The sequence below is a fragment of the Octopus bimaculoides genome, chromosome 3 (assembly GCF_046866305.1).
Source record: "Octopus bimaculoides isolate indiv1 chromosome 3, ASM4686630v1, whole genome shotgun sequence".
Lineage (NCBI taxonomy): Eukaryota > Metazoa > Mollusca > Cephalopoda > Octopoda > Octopodidae > Octopus > Octopus bimaculoides.
Window position 1 is genome coordinate 99,021,649 of NC_142930.1, and position 25,000 is coordinate 99,046,648.

Genomic DNA, 25,000 nt, shown 5'->3' on the forward strand with positions numbered 1-25,000 from the left:
ATCATTGACTCACGGAGATAATTAGCATTCCCATTGATGATGACCTGGACTTGATCGACAAATTCGACTTTTCTGACCGTCGCGAATGGTTTTCGCTATTTTATTTTGCTTGTGACTTGTGAAGACACTTTCCCAGCAGAGACCAGGTGTTTTTTTCTGATCTTAAGCATGAAGGGCCTGGTGACAATTATTGAGGGTGCCAATCTCAGAATCACTGTGGTTTAGGGTTAGAGCGACGAGAACAATATGCTTGTTCATCTCCGCATAAGATTCGAAGCCTCCATGTTGGGTTGGGTTGAAAAAAGTGACGATATTTAAAGTTTGGGCTACTTATGTCTCTTAAGTTTTTATCCCAAATAACTGACATCCTGTATATACTATATATATATATATATATATATGTAGTGAAACTAGGTGTAGTGAAACTACCTCCCGCCATTAGATACAAACTACTATCGCCATTACATACAATCTTCTCATTTAAATATAAATAAATGCGAGCGTAGTAGAGAACCCATTCATTGACATCACGTGACTGATCATTATTCGAATCGGCAACTTCTTCGAACCTTTCCCGCCAGAACGCAAACTGACCAATCACGGCCCCTAATAAGGTCACGTGATAGAGTAAAATTCTATCACCGTCTTGGAGCCCTCTTAACGCTATATATAGATCAACTCATACCCCACAAATTGGTCTCGGTCCAGTTTCTCTTTGAGAACTGTTCCGTGTACCACACGACAGCAGCAGCAGCCAGCGACCACTTCAGCAGCTTCGTCCAGCCACGATGACCTCCGCCGTCGCCACATCAGCAACAAGAGTCTACTACTACTATCCAGCATCATTATCATGACCAACACGATTCTACGATTACTACTAACCAGCAACAATCTCCACCAGCGTCTACACGACTTACTATGTACACCAAACCAAACCTCCGCGGCACATCTCTCTCTTCGATTCTGTTAGGTGACTCAGCTTCACCACGGTAAATAAACAGACAAGAGTTCTTAAACAGACAAGAAATTCTCAGCCAGCGATGAACATCTGTATAACAAGAATCACGGCCCGGCATCGATGCCACGACATCACAACTAGTGATCAGCACTGCCACACTCAGCCTCTCCCCACTTTCACATACAGAACTTTTCCTATAGTGTACTAACGATCTGGTATAATTGCTCACGTGTTATTGACTCTCTTTCTATCTGCTGTAAACACTCATACACACATGTATCACTCACATACACACTTTTCTTTGTATGACGGCCTGTCTTTGATTATGTTCTTATATGTCGCATTCACACTCACACACAGACATACATCTTTAACGCTACAATAAATATCTCTGTTATTCATCTTATACGGTTGTGGTCTTTCATTACTGGTCATCTATGTTATCGTCGCATAACATATCATGTATACCATCCATTGATATATATTTTGTGTTCGACCGTGTGACGCGTGTAAAGAAAAGGAGTCCTCGGTTTTTCCATTCGTCACCATTTCTCCTTTTTTGAGTTCGCACGGTCGTCCCTTACATATATATATATATATATATATATATATATATATATACATATATACACATATCGTGTATACGGACGATTATATCAATGCCAGCACTCAAATGGTATTAATTTTATCGAGCTTGGAGGGACCACAGACAAAGTCAGCCCCAGCGGAAGTTGAACTCAGAAGTTAAGGTTATGTAAGAAAATCTCGCATGGCATTTGGTTCGACACTCAACCATTTCTGCTACAACACTTTCCTGGTTGAGTGTCATATAAAACTGAAAAACAAAAATGGAAAATAAGTTACAATAATATGACCTGGAAAAATTCCCGATGGGACCAGAAGGATTAATAAATATTAACATTCCAGTTTCCTAAAATACCAGAGAAAGAGAAATCTCATTCGTCGGGGAAAAAAAAAAAAGAAAAACATATATTTCATTCATGTAGACGTTTTGAAAGCAAGCGAAATATTTTAGCTCCCAATAGTTGAATACTTTGCTGTGAAGTGGTGAGCTGGCAGAACCGTTAGTCCGCTAGACAAAACTGCTTAGCCGTATTCTTTAGTTTCAGAGTTCAGATTCTACCGGTGTCCATTTTGCTTTCTATCCTTTAGGGGAATTATTTTTGTTTGTTTTGAGTTCAAATCCAGCAGGTGTAACATTACTTTTCCTCTTTTCGCAGGTTCATAAAATAAAATGCCAGTCAAGTACTATGGTCGATCTAACCGACTTCCGCCACCCACTCAAAACTACTAGTTTGTACCAACATTAGAAAGAATTATTATTGTTTGTGTTATTTCCTTCTTCCACAAGAGGAAATGGACTACAACGCTAAATTGTACAGAATGAAGCCAGCAGCTCTCAACTTCCTCAATGCTTCGTCATTGATAGTGGTAATAATATTTTATCTAGGTACACTACCACACACACACACACACACACACACACACACAAACACACACATAATCTATTGCACATGACCTTATCTCGTTATACAAACGCATAAAAAAATATAATCACATGAATTCCCTAAGTTTCGGTAAATTAATTCAACAAGATACTGATAATCTTCACTTGGACTGCAAATATTGATTCAGTCAGAAGTTTTGCATCCAAGTCATGTAGAAAATAGTTTAAGCCGAACTTGATGAAAAGAAAAGCATGAAATTAACAAATATAGAATCTAAAATTTTACATTTACATTTTCTTGGAAACCATCCATTTTTCTCAAATTTCTGTAGCATTTTATACAATTATTCTAAAGTTTACAAATGTCTTTTACAGTACTTGTAGGTAAATAATAGTCGTAATCTTTCTATGTGGACCTAAAAAGAACAAACTCTAGTGAACGTTACATAGCCTGTGATCTTCCCCGCGGGGAAATTATGTAATGTGTCGTTATGCAAAATTTGGCACGAGACCATCGAATTTGAGGAGAGGAATAAACTCCAGTGCTTAACTGGTAGTTAGTTTATTGATCCTGAAAGATTAAAGGTAAAAATCGAACTCGGTGGAATTTGATCAGAACGTAAAGAGACAGAAGAAATACCACTAAGCATTTTGTCCGACGCTCTAACGGTTCTGGAAGTTCGGTTCTGCTATAGGCACAAAACCAGCAATTTTAGTGAGATGGGGAATAGTCGAGCGCATCGACCTCAATACATGACTGATACCTAATTCATGGACTCCGAAAGGATGAAAAACAGGTCAACCTCGGTGGATTTTGAACTCAGGATGTAATGAATCGGAAAAAATACCACGAAATATTTTCTCCGACGCGCTAGCGATTCGGCCAGCTCACTTCTTTCACTTTTACATATTACGATATTTTGCAACCGATTAGATTGCTGGGTCAGCATTGTAGATATCATCGTCGGCTGATATATTCAGAGGAAAGGTCAATCTTTTAGAACCCATCCTCACATTGTCACCGACTCTATGGAAGACCCAGAGCTCTGCATTACAATCTCAGGTAACAAACGTAATTCATTCAATCTAGCTATTCTTCATTTCCATACTTTGCTATTTTCTGTCACCGCCAACAACATCAACATTACCACCACTGCTGCCTACATGCTATCAATTTACTGTTTGATACATTGGGTAAATTAACAGTTAGTTATAACTGCGATGAACACCAGTGCATTTGCAAAGGAAAAGTGAATGTTGTGAAACTTTAATGCATTGGAAACTGACTTGCTTTCAACACAGCCATCTGTCACTTATATGTATCTATATAAATCGTTGATTAGGTATGTTAATTTGCATAAGAATTATGAATTTTTATCCTTGTATTTACATTATCTGAACAGAGTATTATGGTGTTATGAATTGCAAATGAATAATTCATGCTTCAATAGATAAGAAAACATCGATGTTAACTGTATCGATGAATACAAATGAGACGGTGAGTACAGATATATCTACTATATAAATAGAAGAAAGTAATTATAAATTATTAAGGACTTTCCTCTTCGGTTAAGCCCTTGCAAACGTTTTCAAGTGTCACATGAAGAGAAATGGAATGTTTTTGATTACAGACCTGCTTGAGCGAAGGTTGACCTTGGTCAAATTGACACGTTAAATTAACGTGTGCGCGGTTGAATATTACACAGACACATATCCTTAAACAACAACGACGACCAACCAATCAACGAACCAACCAAATAGCCAAACCAACCAACCAAAAAATTAAGCAGCTAATTATCAAATATTCTATCTCACTATAAAATTAAAAATTCAAACCTACAAAATTGCAAAAGATATCTTTTAGAATCGACTTCAAAACGGTTATTTGTCCATTATTATTCTTATCGTACTTTTAAAGATTGGGGTTTTAGATTCGCTTTTATCAAAATCCTGTTAATTTATCATCAAGGTTGTTTACATTAAATCATGTTAGAAGCTCGTAAAGTAAAAGTTTAAATCTCTTTTTTATTTCGTGCCAGAATTTTCAGAAGAATTCATTCAAAGAGAAAGTCACACCGTCTAAAATGAACTAGAGCAAAGCTCAAACCGTCATTGTATTTCAATTCCCGATTGAACCAATTTCCTCTCACATACAATGCCAATACCTTTGGGATAAACATTTTCTTCCAAGCCTTTGTATTTATACAAAGAGATCAACACTGTTCTCATCTCTCTCCTCCTCCTCCTCTATCACTCCCTTCATGCATACATACACTAACACATTCACACGCAATGACATACACGATAGTGTAGTACCAATAAAAAATGACAGGGTTTATTTCTATTTTCTATTCAGTAATTCTGTATGCTTTTGATTCAAGCCCTGCTCAACTTTTCTTCTGTTTCATTTACTTGCAGGTCAAGAGTAATACTTCCGTCATTGTCTAACTCAGTGTTTCTCAACCATTTTTTTTTTACCTATGGATCCCGTTGATTCCTATTTTATTTGGATAGACCCCATAACCAGTCGACGTTTTAAAAAAAAAAACGTCCTATAATTATGCATAAATATTAGGAACTGTATTAAAAAATTGCTAAAATATTTTGTTTATTGTAGAAACAAAACCAGTTTATAGCAGATAAATTTTAAGAACAAAATCTTATATGAACTCCGGTTGAGAAATACTGGTCCAACATATCCATATAGTACAGATGTATTTACTATCCATAAATCTCTTGATATTTAGTTTTGTTTTATGCTTCTTGTAAGTGTATGTGAAATATACGAGTGAGAGAGAGAGAGAGAGAGAGAGCGAGAGAGAGAGAGAGAGGGAGAGAGAGAGAGAGGGGGGGTGGAACTAGTTTTAAGGACTTTATTGTTGCAAATGAAATGCAAGTCACTTATTGCAAAAGAAAAGAAAATGAAAAAAGAAAATGAAACTAGAAAAATAAGAAGACAGTTGAAGGCGGAACTTAATGGTGTTTTAAATACATATTTAAAAGATCTGTTCCCTACATATACGAATATGTGTGTGCATTTCTGTACACACAGAGACACTCATTACTATATTTTAGGAGCGACATACTGCCAATAAAGGCACACGCACTGGCTATGCTTCACTTCAGTTTTATTATCAATCAATTAGGTAACTAATTAATTGATCAAATAGTCAATCAATTATCCTGTCAATGTTGTATCTTTACTCATTGTGTGATCTATAGATATGCAATCAGTGCTGAGAAGGAGTTGCTTCAGGAGCACAGAGTCACTGATAAGATCACAAGCTGTGACGAAAGGACTTTGGCAGACAAATCTATTAACCAATTGATCAGCTGAATAAATATCTACTAGAGTAGTAATAAAACTGAAGCGACGCATAATCAGTATGTGTTTTTATGAAGAGTATCCCTTCCTAAAGTACAAAAATATCAGTTGCAACACATGCTTCACGATCAAGAATCGTGCAAAAGAAATACAAGATATATATGTGGGTGTATATATATATATATATATATATATATATATATATATATATATATATATATATATATATATATATATATATTATATATACTCACATATATTATATATATATAAATATAAGTATATTCTTTTATTTTTTTACTTGTTTCAGTCATTTGACTACGGCCATGGTGGAGCACCAGTTTATATATATATATATATATATATATATATATATATATATATATGTGTGTGTGTGTGTGTGTGTGTGTGTGTGTGTGTGTGTATGTGTATGTGTGTACTTTATATATATTCAAACATATATATATATTGCATTATATATATATAGAATATATATATATATCGAATATATATATATATATATATATATATATATATATATATATATATATATATATACACATACATATACACAGACGTGGACACCGTTAATCGAAAAGTTAACTTCATTAATCGTTAATCCGTTAACCAAAGAATTAACTTCATTCATCGTTAATCCGTTAATTCTTTGAAAATGTAACGGAAGTTAACATCAATCCGTTAATGTTAACTTTTATTGAAAAAAGGCATAACTGTAGTTTAATACCCCACTGACTTTGTTGCCTCATAACTTCCAGAAAAATGGATACTTTTTAACGAAAATTTCAACAAATCGCTTATAACCGGTAGATTGACTGTATATAAAGATTTGTTAGAAAAAATTTTCGGGCAGTAGGGGAGAGGAGGTTTGGAAAATCCCCCTCATAACTTTCTGGAAAATAGGTATTGTTTAATGAAATTTTATACAGATACCTTTCAAACGGTGTAGATTACCATTACAAATAAAGTTGTAGGCAAAATTTTGGATGGGGTGGGGGGAAGGAGTTTCTGGAAAACGGAATTTTGGATCAGATGGTCCACGTAAGTTGGAATTTCTCCGTTTTGACGGGGTTTCTTTTCCAATGTTTTTCACCAAAGTCTTCAGAATGATGGGAGGCATCTTTACACGGAAAAAAAAAAATTTTTTTCATTCCCGCCACCCTCTCACTATCCCAGTCTGAAACGATTTTGGCTATTTGTTTTTGACTACACACTTAAAACCTGTGAGAGAAACATTTTCGGTTTAAAAAAAAAAACTGTTAATAATTTCTGAGGGAAATGTGTTATCTAAGGGAGATCTGGCTATTGTTTCTAGCACATCGCAAAACCTCCCTCTTCGTTCCTTTCTCCCTCACACATCTATTGATATTTTTCAATATTTTTCTCCCCATAAACAAATTTTATGAAATGATGATGCCAAAGTAACACACGTGTAGTCCCAACCGATGAGGACGTGTTATGTGTGTGTGTAAGAAAACAATTCACTTAAAAACATCTTTAGTGTTCATATTAATCTGTCAAATGTAATGCCACAAAAACCATTAACCTCACCGACTGTTACAATAACCAATATAGTTTAGGTACTGATTCCAATTCACCAGTATAAAAGTCATGTATTTCTGTTTATATCCGAGAATAGACTTTTATTTTCTATCCTAGAGCCTCCTAAGAGAACGTCCCCTGTAGGAAGACAAATTACAGAGGTCAACTTCCGCTTCTTTGTTTCCTCTGAAAAGTGAGAACGCTGACTTTCCTCTGAGTCTCAGATTATTTAAGGAATAACCATATTTTACAGACAGACTTATTTTTATATATCTGTGTATGTATATGAGTATGCGCGCGCGTGTGTGTACACACATATATACATATGCATATACATAAATATATACACATATGAGTAATTATATATTTATACACAAGTGTGTGTAAATTATATACAAATATATACGTATATATGTATGTGCGTCGAGAGAGAGAGAGAGACGAAAAGGGAGAAAAGATAAGTAGGTAGGTAGATAGATGAATAGACAGACAGACAGACAGACAGATAGATAGATAGATAGATAGATAGATAGATAGATAGATAGATAGATAGATAGATAGATAGATAGATAGATGGGTGGATGAGTGTATAAGCATTTTAAATCTAGTCTTAGACAAAAATATATACAAGATGAATTCAATCAAAGATAATTTTCATAAATATTACAATAATTAAATCAAATAAGTGATTATGTGGTAAGAAGTTTGCTTCCCAACTATATTGTTTCGAGTTCAGTGTCACTGCATGGCACCTTGGACAGGTGTCTTTTACTTATAGCCTCGGACCGATCAGGTGTCTTTTACTATAGCCTTGGGCCGATTTGAGTGGATTTGGTTGACGGAAACTAAAAGGAACACATTGTGTGTATATAAATATGTGTGTGCGTGTGTGTGTGAGTGTGTGTGTGTGCGTGTGTGTGTGTATGTGCGTGTGTGTGTGTGTGTGTGTGTGAGTGTGCGTGTGTGTATGTGTGTGTGTGTGAGTGTGCGTGTGTGTGTGTATGTGTGTGTGTGATTAATGTATGTATGTGCGTTTGTCCTCCACCAAAGCTCGACAATTGATGTTGCCTAGTTTAAGTTTCTGCAAAAGAACCAATAGAATGAGCATCGGACTTTTAAAAAAAATGTACTGGAGGCGATTTGCTCAACTAAACATTTCTAGACGATGTCCCAGCATGGCCGCAGTCCCTTGAGTGAAACAAGTAAAAAAACTAAAATCATGAATTACATTGTTGAACAGCCTTATCAGCTATTTAAAGCCCAACAAAATCTTTTAATTTAGTTTGCATTAATTTCTATTGCCAAAATTTCGTTGCTCAACTGCAATCTGGTCACTAAGACAGTTTCACGAGAGAAATACAGCTCCAGGGTAATATGTATTCGAAATCATTATTGATTTTGAAACCATCTCGTTGATAAATCCACATGTCCAACGAGCCATTTAATGAATGCATTTCTGTCATATTAACGCACTCTATGTCTTCTTTTGCTGTCACCGTTTACTGTCATCTCTAATTATCATCACTTGTCTCTACTGGGATTTTGCTTCTTGTTACAAATGCGTTTCATATGAATTTATAACGTAGATGAACGTATACAAGATTACTGATTATTGCAGAAAATTTAGTGAGCATAACTTGGACGCTTGTTAATGTTGGTCAGTTGAGAAGTTTGTCGATTATTAGTTACATACAATGTTTTCGTCTCCGTCTTTTTTTTTTTTTCAGTGCAAAAAAAAAAAAAAAAAATACTAACACCACACACAACAACAGCACCACTGCGTTTTTTTTTTATTTTGCACCCACGTTATATGCTTCAGCTACAATTAGAGAAGATCTGGATGTGAAGGAGACTGTTAACAGATGTTTTCGCCAGGAATGCAGACAAAGCGAATCTAAACATCCAGTATTTCATGACGCAACAATTCAAATAACTAAATACAGGCATCTCCCGTTACGGCTACTTCAGTTTACGTGATTTTGCACTTATTAGAATTATAAAAGTACGGTGGCGGCTTGTAGATAGAATTAGTTGGGGTGCTGCTTCAGAAAATTTTTAGCCGTTGTTTTAATATTGTGTAAAAGAAAACAAACATATAAAAAGAATATTTATATATAAACTTAATCGGTTCGCGTTTTAGCCACTGCCGTGTAGAGTATTTCGTTTGTTCACTGAACACCACCGCGAATTACCCCTTGTTTTTCAAAAATCCCACCCCTTAAATCACAAAATAAGGGGGGGGGGAATCTGCCCTATTTTTCAAATCCTGGTAGCAACACTGAAGCTGGAAGCAGGATAATAATTTAATTCTACACTTTATCACATTCAAGAATATAAACACGCTTATAAGTACAACACACGCGAAGAAGAAACACTACCTTTTACCGGTACAACGTGAACGACAGTGCTCTCTCTCCCTAGCGTGAAGCTTCTTATCTCGGACATATGATCATGTGCACAACAGCCAAATACCGCGTCACTGGAACTGTGAAGCGCACAGTTCTACACAAGGGTTTTGTATTTTTTTCATAGACTAGGGGATGGCTACTGATATTAAGCTTAAGGATTATGTAATGTACAAGTATAAAAAAAGAATTAAAGAAAAAAAGGACACATTACATTAAATGTTATCGATAATATCAAGTGGAAACAGGGGTTGCTGCAGTTCCGCAGTGCCTATGCACGAGCTGCCACTGATAAAGTATGAGCACTAAATTCGGGATGCAGTTAATTTTACTTTCACGGAAACTTGGATAAATATCGAGAATTTCAAAGCCACATTTATAAAAGGCCGATCGAAGTAGGTAACAATTTGAAAAAATTATAATCACGATCCATACACACGCGTACAAGTATTTGTGCGTGCAACATTATAAGCGTTCATGGAGTATGAGGTGGAATTTTATACTGTGAATATTTGCGTGTATTTTCTTGAGTTACAGTGAATATCTATCTATCTATCTATCTATCTACCTATTTATCTATCTATCTATCTATCTATCTAACTACACACACACATAAACACACACATGTATATATATCTATATATCAACATTTGCTACAGCCGCTATCTATCATTATACCAAAACCAAACATCCAACACCACCACCAAAAACATACCAACCAAGCAAATTTGAGCAATCAACTGGCAATAGCAATCATAGCATCAGTATATGGTAGCAATGTCTGTAGCTACATATGTGGTATGTCAACATAGCGCGCTCGAATATTCTTTTATTCTTTTACTTGTTTCAGTCATTTGTCTGTGGCCAAGCTGGAGCATCGCCTTTAGTCGAACAAATCGACAGCAGGACTTATTCTTTGTAAGCCTAGTACTTATTCTATCGGTTTCTTTTGCCGAACCACTAGGTTACGGGGATGTTAGCTCACCAACATCGGTTGTCAAGCGATGGTGGGGGGGGACAAACACAGACACACAAATACATGCATCGATATATATATATATATATATATATATATATATATATATATATATATATATAGAGAGAGAGAGAGAGAGAGAGAGAGAGAGAGAGAGGGAGAGGCATTAGTGGAAGACACCTGTCCAAGGTTCCACGCAGTGGGACTGATCCCGGAACCATGTGGTTGGGAAGCAAGCTTCTTATCACACAGTCCTTCTTGCGTGTGTATATGTGCGAAATGTTAATGGTTTAAGTCAGAGGTACATGGGTCGAAATGCCCATGAACTTGGTAACTTTTAAACTAACTGTAATCTTACAATACTTCCTCCCACCTCACTCCTTTACCTTTCCATCTTCTCATTTCCATTCTTGCACACATAGGAATATGGCAACAATTTTTGCTCTCACAAAACAGTTGTTTCCTGATGCTAATAAGTTCTTCGCCTCTCAAGTAGTTGTTGATTATAAGATAGAAGATAGCGTCCCTCATCCTCCAAGTAACTCATATCCATCACTACCCCTCAGACAGTAGTCAACATCTTTTGTGGTAAGTACATATCCTACTAGGATATGACGATTCTAATATATTTCACTTGAAATATCTTTATGTATACATATTGTACTGTGTGTTATTTTCATGCTTAAAAGAGTGATCATGTTGCTTTTTTTCTCTTTTCTTTATACTTTTTTTTATTTCTTGCTTTCTTCTCTCTCTCTCTCTCTCTCTCGTTTTTTTTTTTTTTTTTTTTTTTTGTCTTTTCGAACATATTTGTCGGAAAGCATCATCATTTTATACCATGAAAATCGATAGGAAAGCTAATTTCGCGTCGCGGGATTTCACTTTACGGTAAACTCTCGGGAACACATTACTCCCGCATGTATTTTTTAATGTAAGTTATGTTCTATATTGCTTCTGCATTTTTTCCTCACATCGCATTAATTCTAAAGAACTGTTATTTACTGGAATTATAAAGAGAATGTATTTTTATCGTTTTAACAATTGTTTGTACGGAGAGTCTGGGATAGTTGTTTTCTAGTTTCAAAACATTAATATAACGCCTTTTCTTATGTTTTATGAGAAAAAAAAAAGCAATAATGTTCACAAGCAATTGTATTTTCTTTTTAATGAATTAAATGAAATGGTACCAAAAATAAAATAGTTAATAAAATTCTTTGTCTTGTTTTAAAAAGAAAAAAAAACAATTTTAGCCATATTTAAACAGTGATGACAACGAAGTGCAGTTTAAGCTGTCAGAATTCAGAAGACTGAAGAAAAGGTAAGCGAAAATAGCGAAACTTTTTAAGTACCAGGGAAACCTGAAGCCTGAAATAGAAAGTGGATTTTGAGAAATTAGAAATGAAATAATTGGTGTTTACGAATCATATGGTGTTACTATTTGAGGTGAATTTCTTTCTAACCTAATGAGTCACAAGTACATAATTTATGTGGACTGCTAATGAACTCATGTAGAGTAAATAGACATGGCATGGCACATCCTTCTTCAAGCCATGTTAATTATGTTTGTTGTTTTTTGTTGGCACTCCGTTGCTTACGACGTCGAGGGTTCCAGTTGATCCGATCAACGGAACAGCCTGCTCGTGAAATTAACGTGCAAGTGACTGAGCACTCCACAGACACGTGTACCCTTAACGTAGTTCTCGGGGATATTCAGCGTGACACAGTGTGACAAGGCTGACCCTTTGAATTACAGGCACAACAGAAACAGGAAGTCAGAGTGAGAGAAAGTTGTGGTGGAAGAGCACAGCAGGGTTCGCCACCATCCCCTGCCGGAGCCGCGTGGAGCTTTAGGTGTTTTCGCTCAATAAACACTCACAACGCCCGGTCTGGGAATCGAAACCGCGATCCTATGACCGCGAGTCCGCTCCCCTAATCACTGGGTCATTGCGCCTCCACCATGTTAATTATATATAAGAATAAAAGATATTTCAAAGGATGATAACTTACCACGGTTCGTTTCTGAAGAAGCTATGTTGACGTATTCATGGGTCCAAAGTGCTGAATAAGCTACTAACAGTGAGCGAATGTCCGGCTGTGAGCAACTTCCGTTGGTGTTCAACTTCTGATTAATATCCAAGAGAACAAGTGTTGTTGAACCATTGTATGACTGTACGTCAAATACAGGTTCATGGGAAGTCTCGTTGAGTGCTGAAGCTGAGAATTGTAAGCAGCACACCAGGAAGGCTACCACTAACAAACATCTTCTCTGAGACTTCTTCATGCTGGAATGTCAAAAGAAATGAAATAATATTATTGTGACAGCTAGAGGAAACTTGACTGAAATAAACAATAATTATTATGTACTTGTAAGAGCAAAACGTAAGCTTCTGGCAATTTGTGCTAGTTAACCGGTTTTATTTTCTAGCAATCTACATAACATTTTTCTTTTTTCTTTTTTTTTTTTTTGATATTGGCGAGCTGGCAAAATCGTTAGCATATCGGACAAAATGCTCAGCACCATTTCATCCGACCCTTTATGTTCTGAGTTGATATTCCGTCGAAGTTAACTTTGCCTTTCATAGTTTCGGGGTCGATATAATATAGTATCAGTCAAATACTGGGAATGATGTAATAGACTTGTCACTTCCTCTCAAAATCGCTGGTTTTGTACCCAAATTAGAAAATATTACTCATGCATTAATTTGGAAATAGAAATAATTTAAGAATTATGCATGATCCTAGAGCTTGAGGTGTAAACAATTTCCAAAGAATTTCAAAATAGTTTACACACGAAACAGGTCTGAGAATATTTTAAAACATTATTAGCTTTATATATATATATATATATATATATATATATATAGAGAGAGAGAGAGAGAGAGAGAGAGACGTGTGTGTGTAGGGGGGTATGTATATATATATATATATATATATATATATATATATATATATATATATGTGTGTGTGTGTGTGTGTGTGTATATATATGTATATATATATATATATATATATAAATATATATATATATATATATGCACATATATATGTACGTATATATGTATGTATATGTGTGTGTGTGTGTATGCATTTATGGTTATATATGCGTACATTATATAATATAATATATGTATATATATATATATATATATATATATATATATATATATATCATTTTATCCATACATAAAGAAGATGCAGACACGCGCTCATACGCACACGTACATAATATACAAGCATAAAAACATATGTATACACACACACAATCACGCACACACACATACATATATATTAATACACATATTAGACACGCACATATTATATATCATTTTCTTGCAAGCAAATGTCTGTCTCTAGGGGCCAGAAACATTCAGTTCCATTCTGTATATAGCAGACAAACAATGTATCTCTGGGGACTGGTAAGAAAACCATAAACTATATCAGATTAAAAGGAAAATAACACAATAGTAAGTCAGTGTGCCAAATGATTTTATAGTATGCCAAATAATCCTCCTCCCGCAAGATGTATGTTGGTGCTAGCACAAGGGGAGCTTGTTGTTGCTGTTGTTTAGACCCAGGTGAGACCTCAGTACTGCGATCAAAGCCAATCCAGTTGTGACCATGATATTTCTTTCTTTTGAGACACAACATGCTTAGCACCGCATCCAATATATCTTTCTCTTTTTTAATGAAGATGAGAGAGTTGTGCGATTCGAGGGATTTGACTGCTGTTTCAAGCATTGTTGATGGATATTGGCACAGATACTAGAGTGTTGGAATACTTGATTTACTGCAGTTGTTTATGTTATTGTTTTTTATTATTATTTAGACCCAGGTGAGACTATTTGATAAACTATTCCAGGTGGGACCACGTTTTCTTTTTCGTGCAGACAATGTATCAATCACATTATCACATGTGTCTTTTCCCTTTTTTTATGATGAGGAGACAAATTTGGTTGCTATTTCTACCAACCACATTAAGGTTCCCTTCATGTTAGTACAGCTACAACGGAAGCTGACCTTTGTTTGCATCACTTAATAAAAAGAAATATAAATGTTAAATATTATTAGTTATCATTGTTATTTAGATTAAAGCCATACTAAGTATATATATATATATATACAATTGTGCTTGTATGTGTACGTAAGGTTTTGTACGTAATGTTATACATTTTTTAAAGTTTTATATTTCTCTTTAACTCGACACCCACCAGTCTGTGAAAGGTCAATATATAATTGGATCACTTCTTCTGTCTGGTTTCAAACTTCATTCAAAACAAAATTTCGCCGTTGTTAATGCTAACTGCTATCATCTTTGAACAAGGAATTCGGTTTTGTCTTAAAAATTTATCTCCATATTTGTTTATATGTGCTAACTCGAGTGTACGTGTAGCTGAGTGTTATTGAGAAGTTGCCTTCTTGATCTCAGAGATCCAGGTTCGATTCCTCAGAGCGATACCTTCAGTAGATGTCTTATATCAGAGCTTCCGATCAACCGAAACTGTATAGAAGTGCGTTGAATACATTATAACTGACGTGGAATGGTAACCTCAATCTATCATCTGGTTTAACACTAATCCCTAGTCCTTGCGTCCTTTAGTGCACTCTGAAGCAACAGTTTAGATAAGGTTTCCCTTCTGAAGTTTCGATTTATCATTCTTCCATTCTCTTGCCAGTTTCGGAAGCCCTGTAAAAGATCAGGAGAATAGCTTTTCTTCATCCAGTTCTCTTGGCTGTGTGTATATAATGCTCCTCTATCCAACAATTCATTTTAATTTAAAGACTGTGCAATAGGATTCGAAGGAGATTTGATTGTTATTTCTAAAAGTTTCAGCGACTGCGTAGAGATGTTGCCATTTAACCTCAGACCAGTCCTAATAGGACAGGAATTTAGCCCCATCTCTTTCAATGTGCTTATTAAGTATTTTACTCAGCAGTGCTAAAAGCATACAATATTTCTGGGTTATGACTATATATATATATATATATATATATATATATATGTATATCAATTAGAAACTGGAGGAAAATGTGCGGTATCCATCGACTTGCAGACAGTGTATTCCGTTGAATTAATTAATTTATTGTGTAACTAAAATGACAAAAACCACAATATACAAATGCTTATGAATACCATGTTATATTAACAATCAAGGTTACAAATATAAAGTACCCTAACCCTAACCCTAACCCTAATCCTCAACCCCTAACTCTCTTGCATTATATATATATATATATATATATATATATATATATATATATATATATATATATATGCACCCCCCCCCATATATATATATATATATATATATATATATATATATATATATATATATATATCAGGGACGTGCCGCCTGGACAAGCAAAGTAGGCAGTGCCTACCCCGAATAAAATAGATTGATAGTAACAGTTTCTTATTATGGCAAAATATGCACCTAATTCAATAAAATTATGAAGGTTACTCTGATTACTATGCATAAAATGCAAAATATTCTTTTGTAGATTAGGTAGGCATAATTCACGCCTGCCTTTCAATTTCAGTATTAAAACCTATATATGATATATATATATGCGTACGTATAATCTCCATGATGTACCTAGAAGTTACAGAGCAAAAGAAACTTGAATGGCAATTTACGCCTTTTGTCTCTAATAGGAAGTGTAGGACTCTGAATAGCTAAACCCATGGTTATTGATTCACCTGGTCCCCGTTGGATATAACTCTGTGCATTATAAACTGTTGCAGTTTCACATCCCAGTAATCTGGTTAATTAAAGCTCATCATATCTGTAGATAATAGCCCTTGCAGTTTAGATGGCTTGTCTAAATATTTTCCAATTAGCTTAAATTCTGTTGTCACTATCATGCTATCAACCACGTTTGACATTTTCTAGTGAGTTTTCAGCGATCAACTATGTAGACCATCTGCCTTTATGATACGCTCAAAATATCAGTGTTCTTGTTTGCCCGACTCTTTTTACAAGGCTCCTCTCAAGTCTATTCTGATTTTTCGCTTTCTTTTTCTCTATCAAACTAATTCATAGCAATCTTCTACAATACAAAACATGGAAACTGTTTCTTTTCTTTAACATTTTTTAAGTCCAGCTTTCCGATTCATACCTTACTGTTGGAATTCAAATTTAACTTTGTCTCTTTACTGATTGATTAATATAAATACGGTTCAAAGAAATAACAGTAAGATTCTTTAAAACAATTCTAATTATCTTTACGCTGTCATTGTTTTGTAATAATACTTTCAATGTTGCAAACGTCATTCACCATTTTGACAGTTTGATTATCAATTATTGGAGGATTATTTTGATACGATTCTAAAATAACCATTGATTCAGATTTCTGAAAATTAATGAATAAACCATACTTTTTACTTTTCCGTCATCGAAATTTTCAATTTTTCGAAACTACCAGCAATAAGAATAAGAGTAACATCAGCATATCTGAAATATTGATTTCAAATTTTGGCACAAAGCTAGTAATTTTGGGTGAGAAGATAAGTCGTTTACATCGACCCCAGTAGTTAACTGGTACTTATTTTATCGATCCCGAAGGATGAAAGGCAAAGTCAACTTCGACGGAATTTGAACTCAAGACATAAAGACGGACGAAATGCTGCTGAACATTTTGTCCGGCGTGCTAACGATTCTAGTAGCTCACCGCCTTACAGCATACCTGAAATATTAATGGACATTACAGTTGCAGGGCATATCACAGAACTTTTATTAAAACATATTTAGAGACGGGTGGAGCTACAGTTGACCTATTTCCAGAGTTCAAAAGGCTGGTATGAAAACGAAAGAATGATCTTGGCATTATCAGAATGTACACCTAGTTGCAGTTCTTGTTCTTTTACTGTTCGCTTTTCTGCCTTTTTGTGCTTTATTCTGTGTACTGTGCACGTACTTTTAGCTTTCATTGATGTATTTCCTCACATAAATTAGTGGTGCTTGCTGTCCCTTTTTTTTTTTTTTTACCAATTTTCGATAAGTTGCAGTGCACCTGAGTACTTTATGCAATAAACTTACTATAATCCAGCACACGAAAGTATTCGAAGTTGGTACTGTTAAAGAAGATGAATTCAGTCTTCCACTCGGAAACAGGTAAACTCAATCTTACATATGTCCGCAGTTTCTGCCCATTCACTTTTGTTCTTATGACTTAGTCTGGCAAACATGACGATCGAAACTTTTCACCCAAGGTGTCGTGAAGTGGAACTGAACATGGAGTTACATAGTTTTGAAACGAACTTCGTAACCATACAGACTCGCGCTTGCGTCTATATTAGCTAATATAAACAAATATGAAAAGAGATTTCTCAGAAAAAGTAGCTTTTGTCTGGCAAAGATAATAGCAATTAACATTAACGGCAGTAAAAAATTACGCTAGAGATAGGCTTAAAACTTTTTTCATCTTTCATAGATTAGTGAGTATCAAGTCAAATTGGAACACACAACTTTAAACGAAATACAATGTATTACGCACACACATACATACAAACATGCATACATACATACATACATGCATACATACATACATGCATGAATTAATTAAATTGCTTCTATATACAAAAAACTCACAAACAAAATTCATTATAATATCCATGTATATGTAACAAATCGTTGCTAAGTACAGGTAAATGGCTTTTAATTTCTGTTTCGGTGTTTCATGAGTTTTTACTACTACTACTACTACTGCTGCTGCTGGTGCTGCTGCTGCTGCTGCTACTACTACTACTACTACTACTACTACTACTACTACTACTACTACTGCGACTATTACTACTACTACTACTACTACTACTACTGCGACTATTACTACTACTACTACTACTACTACGACTATTACTACTACTACTACTACTACGACTATTACTACTACTACTACTACTACTACTACTACTACTGCTGCTGCTGCTGCTGCTATTATTTTATTAAACCTTTGTATCCTATGCATATGTCCCTTCAGTGTATACCGTGTATAATTTCTTTCCTTTTTATCATTTCATTATTATATGTAAACCCTAACACTTTATGTCTGTCTTTGTATTGTCCCCTTCATCCTTCGCCCCTGTGGCAAATACATGAAATCACTATTATTATTATTATTATTATTATTATTATTATTATTATTATCATCATCATTTTTAATTAAGATGTATCGGAAGCGGTAGAGTTAAGTTCAGTCAAAAAATCAATGTTGATACTTTTTTATATTTGTATACTCTTCTTTTAATCATTCTGTTCTGTGAAACAATCACAATGATTATTGGCAGATTTTCGTTAGTTTCCCCTGCCATTTATAAACTTACTTCATTGCATTTGTATAGAAAGAGAGAGAGAAGAAGAAAAAAAACGAAGTGGGACAGAGACAGTCAGACAGACAGACACATACACACACACACACATGAATCTACTCAAATAAAACATAAAAGAGGAAAAAAAAAAACATTAAAAAAATTACTTATTTGAAGAGTAGCAATTTTTTTTCATATTTTATCGTGTTTTCTTTTCCACTCATCGGATCAGTTCTTTTGAGTCCATTATGTGTGTGTGTGTGTGTGTGTGTGTGTGTGCATTTAATTACTCAATCATGCTATTTCTGCAGAAAAGGAACCTTACCACCCTATAAGTGCATTAGCTGTTTAGGCTTTTACGCCCACCACTAACATCATCAACTATCAATTATTTACCACGACCACGACCACCACCACCACCACCAACAACAACAACAACAGTAACGGCTACAACAACAACAACCACTTCTACACTTCTCTTCCTACTCCTTTATCTTCTCTTCTTTCACTAATTCTAATGAGAATCTACCTTTCACTACTTCTTCTTTGCTGTATAGCCCCCACCATTCTTTTTAAGACACATACATATATGCACACAGTTCACTTTTTTCATTTATTTTTTGTGCTTCCTTTAGTTGGATTTCTCTTTAAATTTCCTGTATGTATATTCTGCTTCTATATTTCCTTTTTCTGTACTGCACTGCGCGCTGGGCCATTTTCGAGGGTGATTAATTTCAGTTCTAAGAGAAGAAGGCAGGGTTGATAGCAACAAGCTCATTCTTTTCTGCTGAAACGGGCCTTTAAAAAAAGTTCTCAAAATGTATCGTAGCTGATTCCTTGAGAGAGAGAGAGAGCGAGAGAGAGAGAGAGAGTAAGAGAGAAAGAGAGAGAGACAGACAGACAGAGACAGAGGGACAGAGGGAGCATACAAAGAGGAAAGAATCAACCCCCAGGCCATGACTGGTATCTTATCCACCCCTTAAGAATTCTGAATAAACGGAGTGATGATAAAAATCATTGCAGCCATGATCCTGTACTGAAAACCGAGCTCGAGCGAGCTTTTATCCTTTTGCTCGAGGTGTGGTGTTCGTCCACGCTGTATATCTAGGAATATATTGGTCGAGCTGCATTTCCTTTTTTAAGACAGGACGATGTGATTTTATGTTCATCATCTTTCTTTAGCGTTACTCTGACGTGGATGCCCTGGTGAAGGTGTCTCTTGTACGGAAGCATTACATGTTTCCCGTTTGTTGACTATGTTGTGTGTATATGTGCGTGCGTGGTGTGTGTGTGTGTGTGTGTGTGTGTGTGTGTGTGTAAGCGTGTGCGTGTGTGTAAGCGTGTGCGTGTGTGTAAGCGTGCGCGCGCGTTTCTGAGTTCATATGTGTGACATAGTGTGAGAAATCAAGGAAGCGAATGTGAAGGATGGTATCATGTACTTAAGAGCTGGTGGCTTGCAATAATAAAAAAGCAGGTTACTAATGAGTGAAACACAACAAAGTTTGGGTACACCAGTGTTGATAGAGTGTGGGTCGTTGCAATGAAGTTATCAGACAGGAAACTTGCAATTCAAGAGATGATAAACAGATGGTTTACATGGGCGAGCAACTTGGCTAAAACATTCTCATCTAGATATAGTTTCAGGTTCTGTTAATAGCAAGTGCAACAACAGTACTTCTCAAATCATAGGTGACAGCTGGAATGTGACGACTGAGAGTCACTACTAATGTTGCTCTTAAACAATACATCCCACGATACCATAGTGCACCATACGGGAGTATTAATGTTTAAAAATATAACTTATGGTTTTCAAAAGTCCATACTTAACTGTGCAGACATCTTGAAAGCGAGTTATTCAAACTTTTATTATACAGAAGTATGGTGAATGAAGTATGGTGAGTGGAGGCGCAAAGGCCCAATGGTTAGGGCAGCGGACTCGCAGTCGGAGGATCGCGGTTTCGATTCCCAGACCGAGTGTTGTGTGTATTTATTGAGCGAAAACATTTAAAGCTCCACGTGGCTCTGGCAGGGTGCTGGTGGCGACCTCTGTTGTACTCTTTCGCCCCAACTTTCTCTCACTCTTTCTTCCTGTTTCTTGAGTAAAGCTGCGATGGACTGGCGTCCCGTCCAGCTGGGGTGGAACACATACGCCAAAGAAACCGGGAAACCGGGCCCATGAGCCTGGCTAGGCTTTAAAAGGGCGCAAAGAAAATATACAGGTGCGTGGTCAAGTGGTTAGGTTGTTGCACTCGATCGTGGGTTCGATTCCCTGGTTGGGCGTCGCATTCTGTTCTTCAGGAAAGCACTTCATTTCACGTTGCTACAGTCCCACCTTTCGATCAAGGGGGAATGTAGGCCTGCTCGCCAAGCCAGCAGGGGGATGTTATTTGAAGACTAAAGCAATGCAAAAACGCATTGTGACTAGCGATGTGTAACAACATCTGATAACTTGGTAGGTCACGTGATCACGCGTGATATATATATATATATATATATATATATAATTTTCACATATACTTATATATATTTATATGCAAACAAACGCACATACACAGATATACACGTACACACACGTATACACACGCACACATATATAACGAATAAATGCACATACGAGGGGAGTACCCAAAAGTAACTGGAAATGTTCACTGTGGGACAAACCAGTCGTAGCTCAGGTTTCGGCTGCCAGAACCCACTTGAAGTGACCCTCAGGCATCAGTCTGCTGACCGACGTCGTTGGCTGAACTCCTACTGCCACGTGGTGCGTCTTTGTTCTACAGTGCTTCTCCTCTGTTTGTTGATTTTTATGATGGCTGAAACGAAGGAACAGCATGCTTCCGTGAAATTCTGTTTTCTGCTGGGGAAAAGTGGCCGAAGCAGCTGTCATGCTTCAAACAGCTTACAAGGACGCTGCCATGCGCAAAACACAAGTTTACGAGTGGTTTCCACGCTTTAGGAATGGTCACTTGTCACCTGAAGACCAAACTCGTTCAGGACGACCATCGACCTCCCGAACGAATGAAAACATCATGAAAATTCATGAACTGATCTTGGATGGCTGTCACCGAACAATTGAAGAACTTGTTGATATGACAGGTGTGTCCTGGAGCTCCTACCAACGAATTTTGAACGAGTAATTGCGAATGAAAAGAGTTGCAGCAAAATTTGTGTCTCGCTTGCTCACGAATGATCGAAAGCAGCCACGACTGAATACGTGTCGTAAACTGAAAGAACAGTTGAAAGTCGATTCGGATCATTTTTATCGAAGGTCATCACCGGTGATGAAAGCTGGTGCTATGGAATTTGCAGATGTGGAAGTGGTGAAGGAAAAAAGGCATCGCTTCGCAAGAGTTCCAGTACTGCTTCGAATAGTGGAAAACGCGCCTGGACCGATACATTGCTTCAAATGGAGAATACTTTGAAGGCTTTAAAAGTGTGAACATATAAAACTAAGTGAATAAAATAACATTGCAAAATTCCAGTTTCTTTTCGGCACCCCCTCGTACGTATTTCTATATTCATACTTGGCAGTGAATTTTGCATGCGTTCATCATTTACGTACAGCTATACGTAGAAAAAATTGAGTGTACTATTTACATTACACAATGATATACCGAAAGTGATATTGAAGTATAAACATATACACGTGTGTTTCTTTGCATGTGTAACATATTACATACCCGCGCGCACCTGAGAATCAGTGTGTGTGTGTGTGTGAGAGAGACACAGAGAGAGAGAGAGAGAGAGAGAGAGAGAGAGAGAGAGAGAGAGAGAGAGAAAGAGAGAGAGAAAAGTTACATGGCCTAGTGTTTAAGGTGTTGTTTAGGATCGTTAAGTCGTTCGTTTATTGGGCTGAAAATGAGTATTTGTTTATCCTACGACCAACTAGCTTTCCGCTTGTGGTGGAGTCTTGTACTTTCAGTCGCCTAAACGCTACCTCTGACGCCCGGGTAAGCACTCGCTTCATTTGCCTGTCTGCTCGAGTCAGACTTTAGTTTTCATATACTTATACATACATACATACATACATACATGTATGTATGTATGCGCGTGCGTATGTATGTAATGTATGTATGTTGTATGTATAAGTATATGTAAACTAAAGTTTAACTCGAGCAGACAGGCAAATGAAGCGAGTGCTTATCCGGGCATCAGAGGCCCACCACAAGCGGAAAGCTAATTGGTCGTATATATTTGTGTGTGTGTATAATTTAGGACAATCAGTAAGTTGTCATTATAGTACTCGGAGTTTCGAATGTTGGTGCGAAGAGCTACGTTGCATTCGCGTCGGCTATTAATGTCAATAGACGCTATGAAAAACCGTTGAATAAAAGGGAAGTTACTCTAATAGGTAGGAGAAAAGAAAAAAGATAAAAGATAAAAAATACTCACAACCATCTTCTCACAATTTATAGACATAAAACCTCCTGTGTTCATAACGTCTATGTACGTACACACTCACACAAACATGTATATGTACATACACATACACACACAAACATATATATATATATGCATATACGTACTCATACATACACACACACGCACACATGTATATGTGTGTGCGTGTGCATATGTGCACGCAACTTCATCCTCATATACACATAGGTGTCTCCATGCATACATATAAATTTAGACACATACATATAAATATACATATATATATATATATATATATATATGTGGGGCAGACGGGCCGCCGGCTGGCCGACCGTTTCACCGAACACCTAAGGGACGTTCGGCTAGGTTCGGACTCCCCCGTCGGCCGTCACTTCCAACTGCCCAACCACTCTCCCTCTAACATCTCCGTTTTTGGCCTCGCCCTGCACCATGGGTCCACTCCCTCGCGACTCCACTTGGAGCAACGCTACATTTTCAACCTTAATTCTTCTTTCCCCTTCGGACTCAACGCAGCCCTCTCTTCCTTATGACTCTCCCCTTTACGTCCCTGCAACACTTTACTTTATTTATTTTTTTCTTTTTACCCCCCCCCCTCGTCCCCTTTACATTATATCCATTATTCTCTTGTTATTACACTCACTACTTTTTTCCACTTTTTATCTCACCCCTACCTACACGCACACATACCCACACACACACACATACATACGCACACACACGTTCTGTTATCACACACACACTCGCAGACTTTCGCACACGCACAGATATTCATCTCCCTTTTTCACTCTTCTAGCTTAGAAAGAACTTTTCCCCCACCACCTCCTCTTCCGGTCTTTTCATAATGTAACCTCGTGGGCATCGGTACCATTTTCCTCTTTCTCCGTTCTTCCATTCTCCGAACTTTCCATCTTTCCGACGAAGGGCTACGCCCGAAATGTCATACACTCTCTCTTTCCTTCCTGAGCGTCCAATTATACTATCCATATCACGTCCTCACTTTGTTGTTTTTTTGTTTCTTTGTTATTGTTTTTTTTAACTATATATATATATAGGCATACATTAACACTCCCGCATATACGTATATACATACATACACACACACACACACACACACACATATATATATATATATATATATATATATATATATATATATATATATATATATATATATATATATATATATATATATATATATATGCTGACACCCCCTTCAGTCATGACTGACCATGGGATTGCACCTAGAAAATTACCATCCCAGGCACAAGTTCGGGCAAGGCTGTTTATGGAAGACCAGCAGTCACCCATGCATACAGGCCTCCCTTTTCCACGCCACCAGTGTTATCCAAGGGAAAGGCAAAGGACGATACAGCTTGGCAACTGTGACGTCGCAACTCATTACTATAGCTGAGTGAACTGAAGCAACGTGAAATAAAGTGTCTGGCTCAAGAACACAACAAGCAGCCCGGTCCGGGATTCGAACTCACAACCTCACGATCATTCGTAAGTTCGACGCTCTAACCACTGAGCCATGCGCCTTCTCTCTCTCTCTCTCACACACACACACACACACACACATATATATATATATATATATATACA

General features: G+C 36.6%; 1 protein-coding gene across 4 annotated transcripts in view; it reads right to left on the minus strand.

Moving 5' to 3' along the window:
• Window positions 1-25,000, minus strand: part of LOC106872030 (uncharacterized) — a 206,192-nt gene that overhangs the window by 49,060 nt on the left and 132,132 nt on the right. For all 4 annotated transcript variants that reach the window (XM_089349416.1, XM_089349414.1, XM_089349417.1 and 1 more), the window contains exon 2: window positions 12,700-12,974. In XM_089349416.1, coding sequence (XP_089205542.1) covers window positions 12,700-12,973 — 274 coding nt within the window. In that variant the 5' untranslated portion in view covers window position 12,974. The remainder of the gene's footprint in view (window positions 1-12,699; window positions 12,975-25,000) is intronic.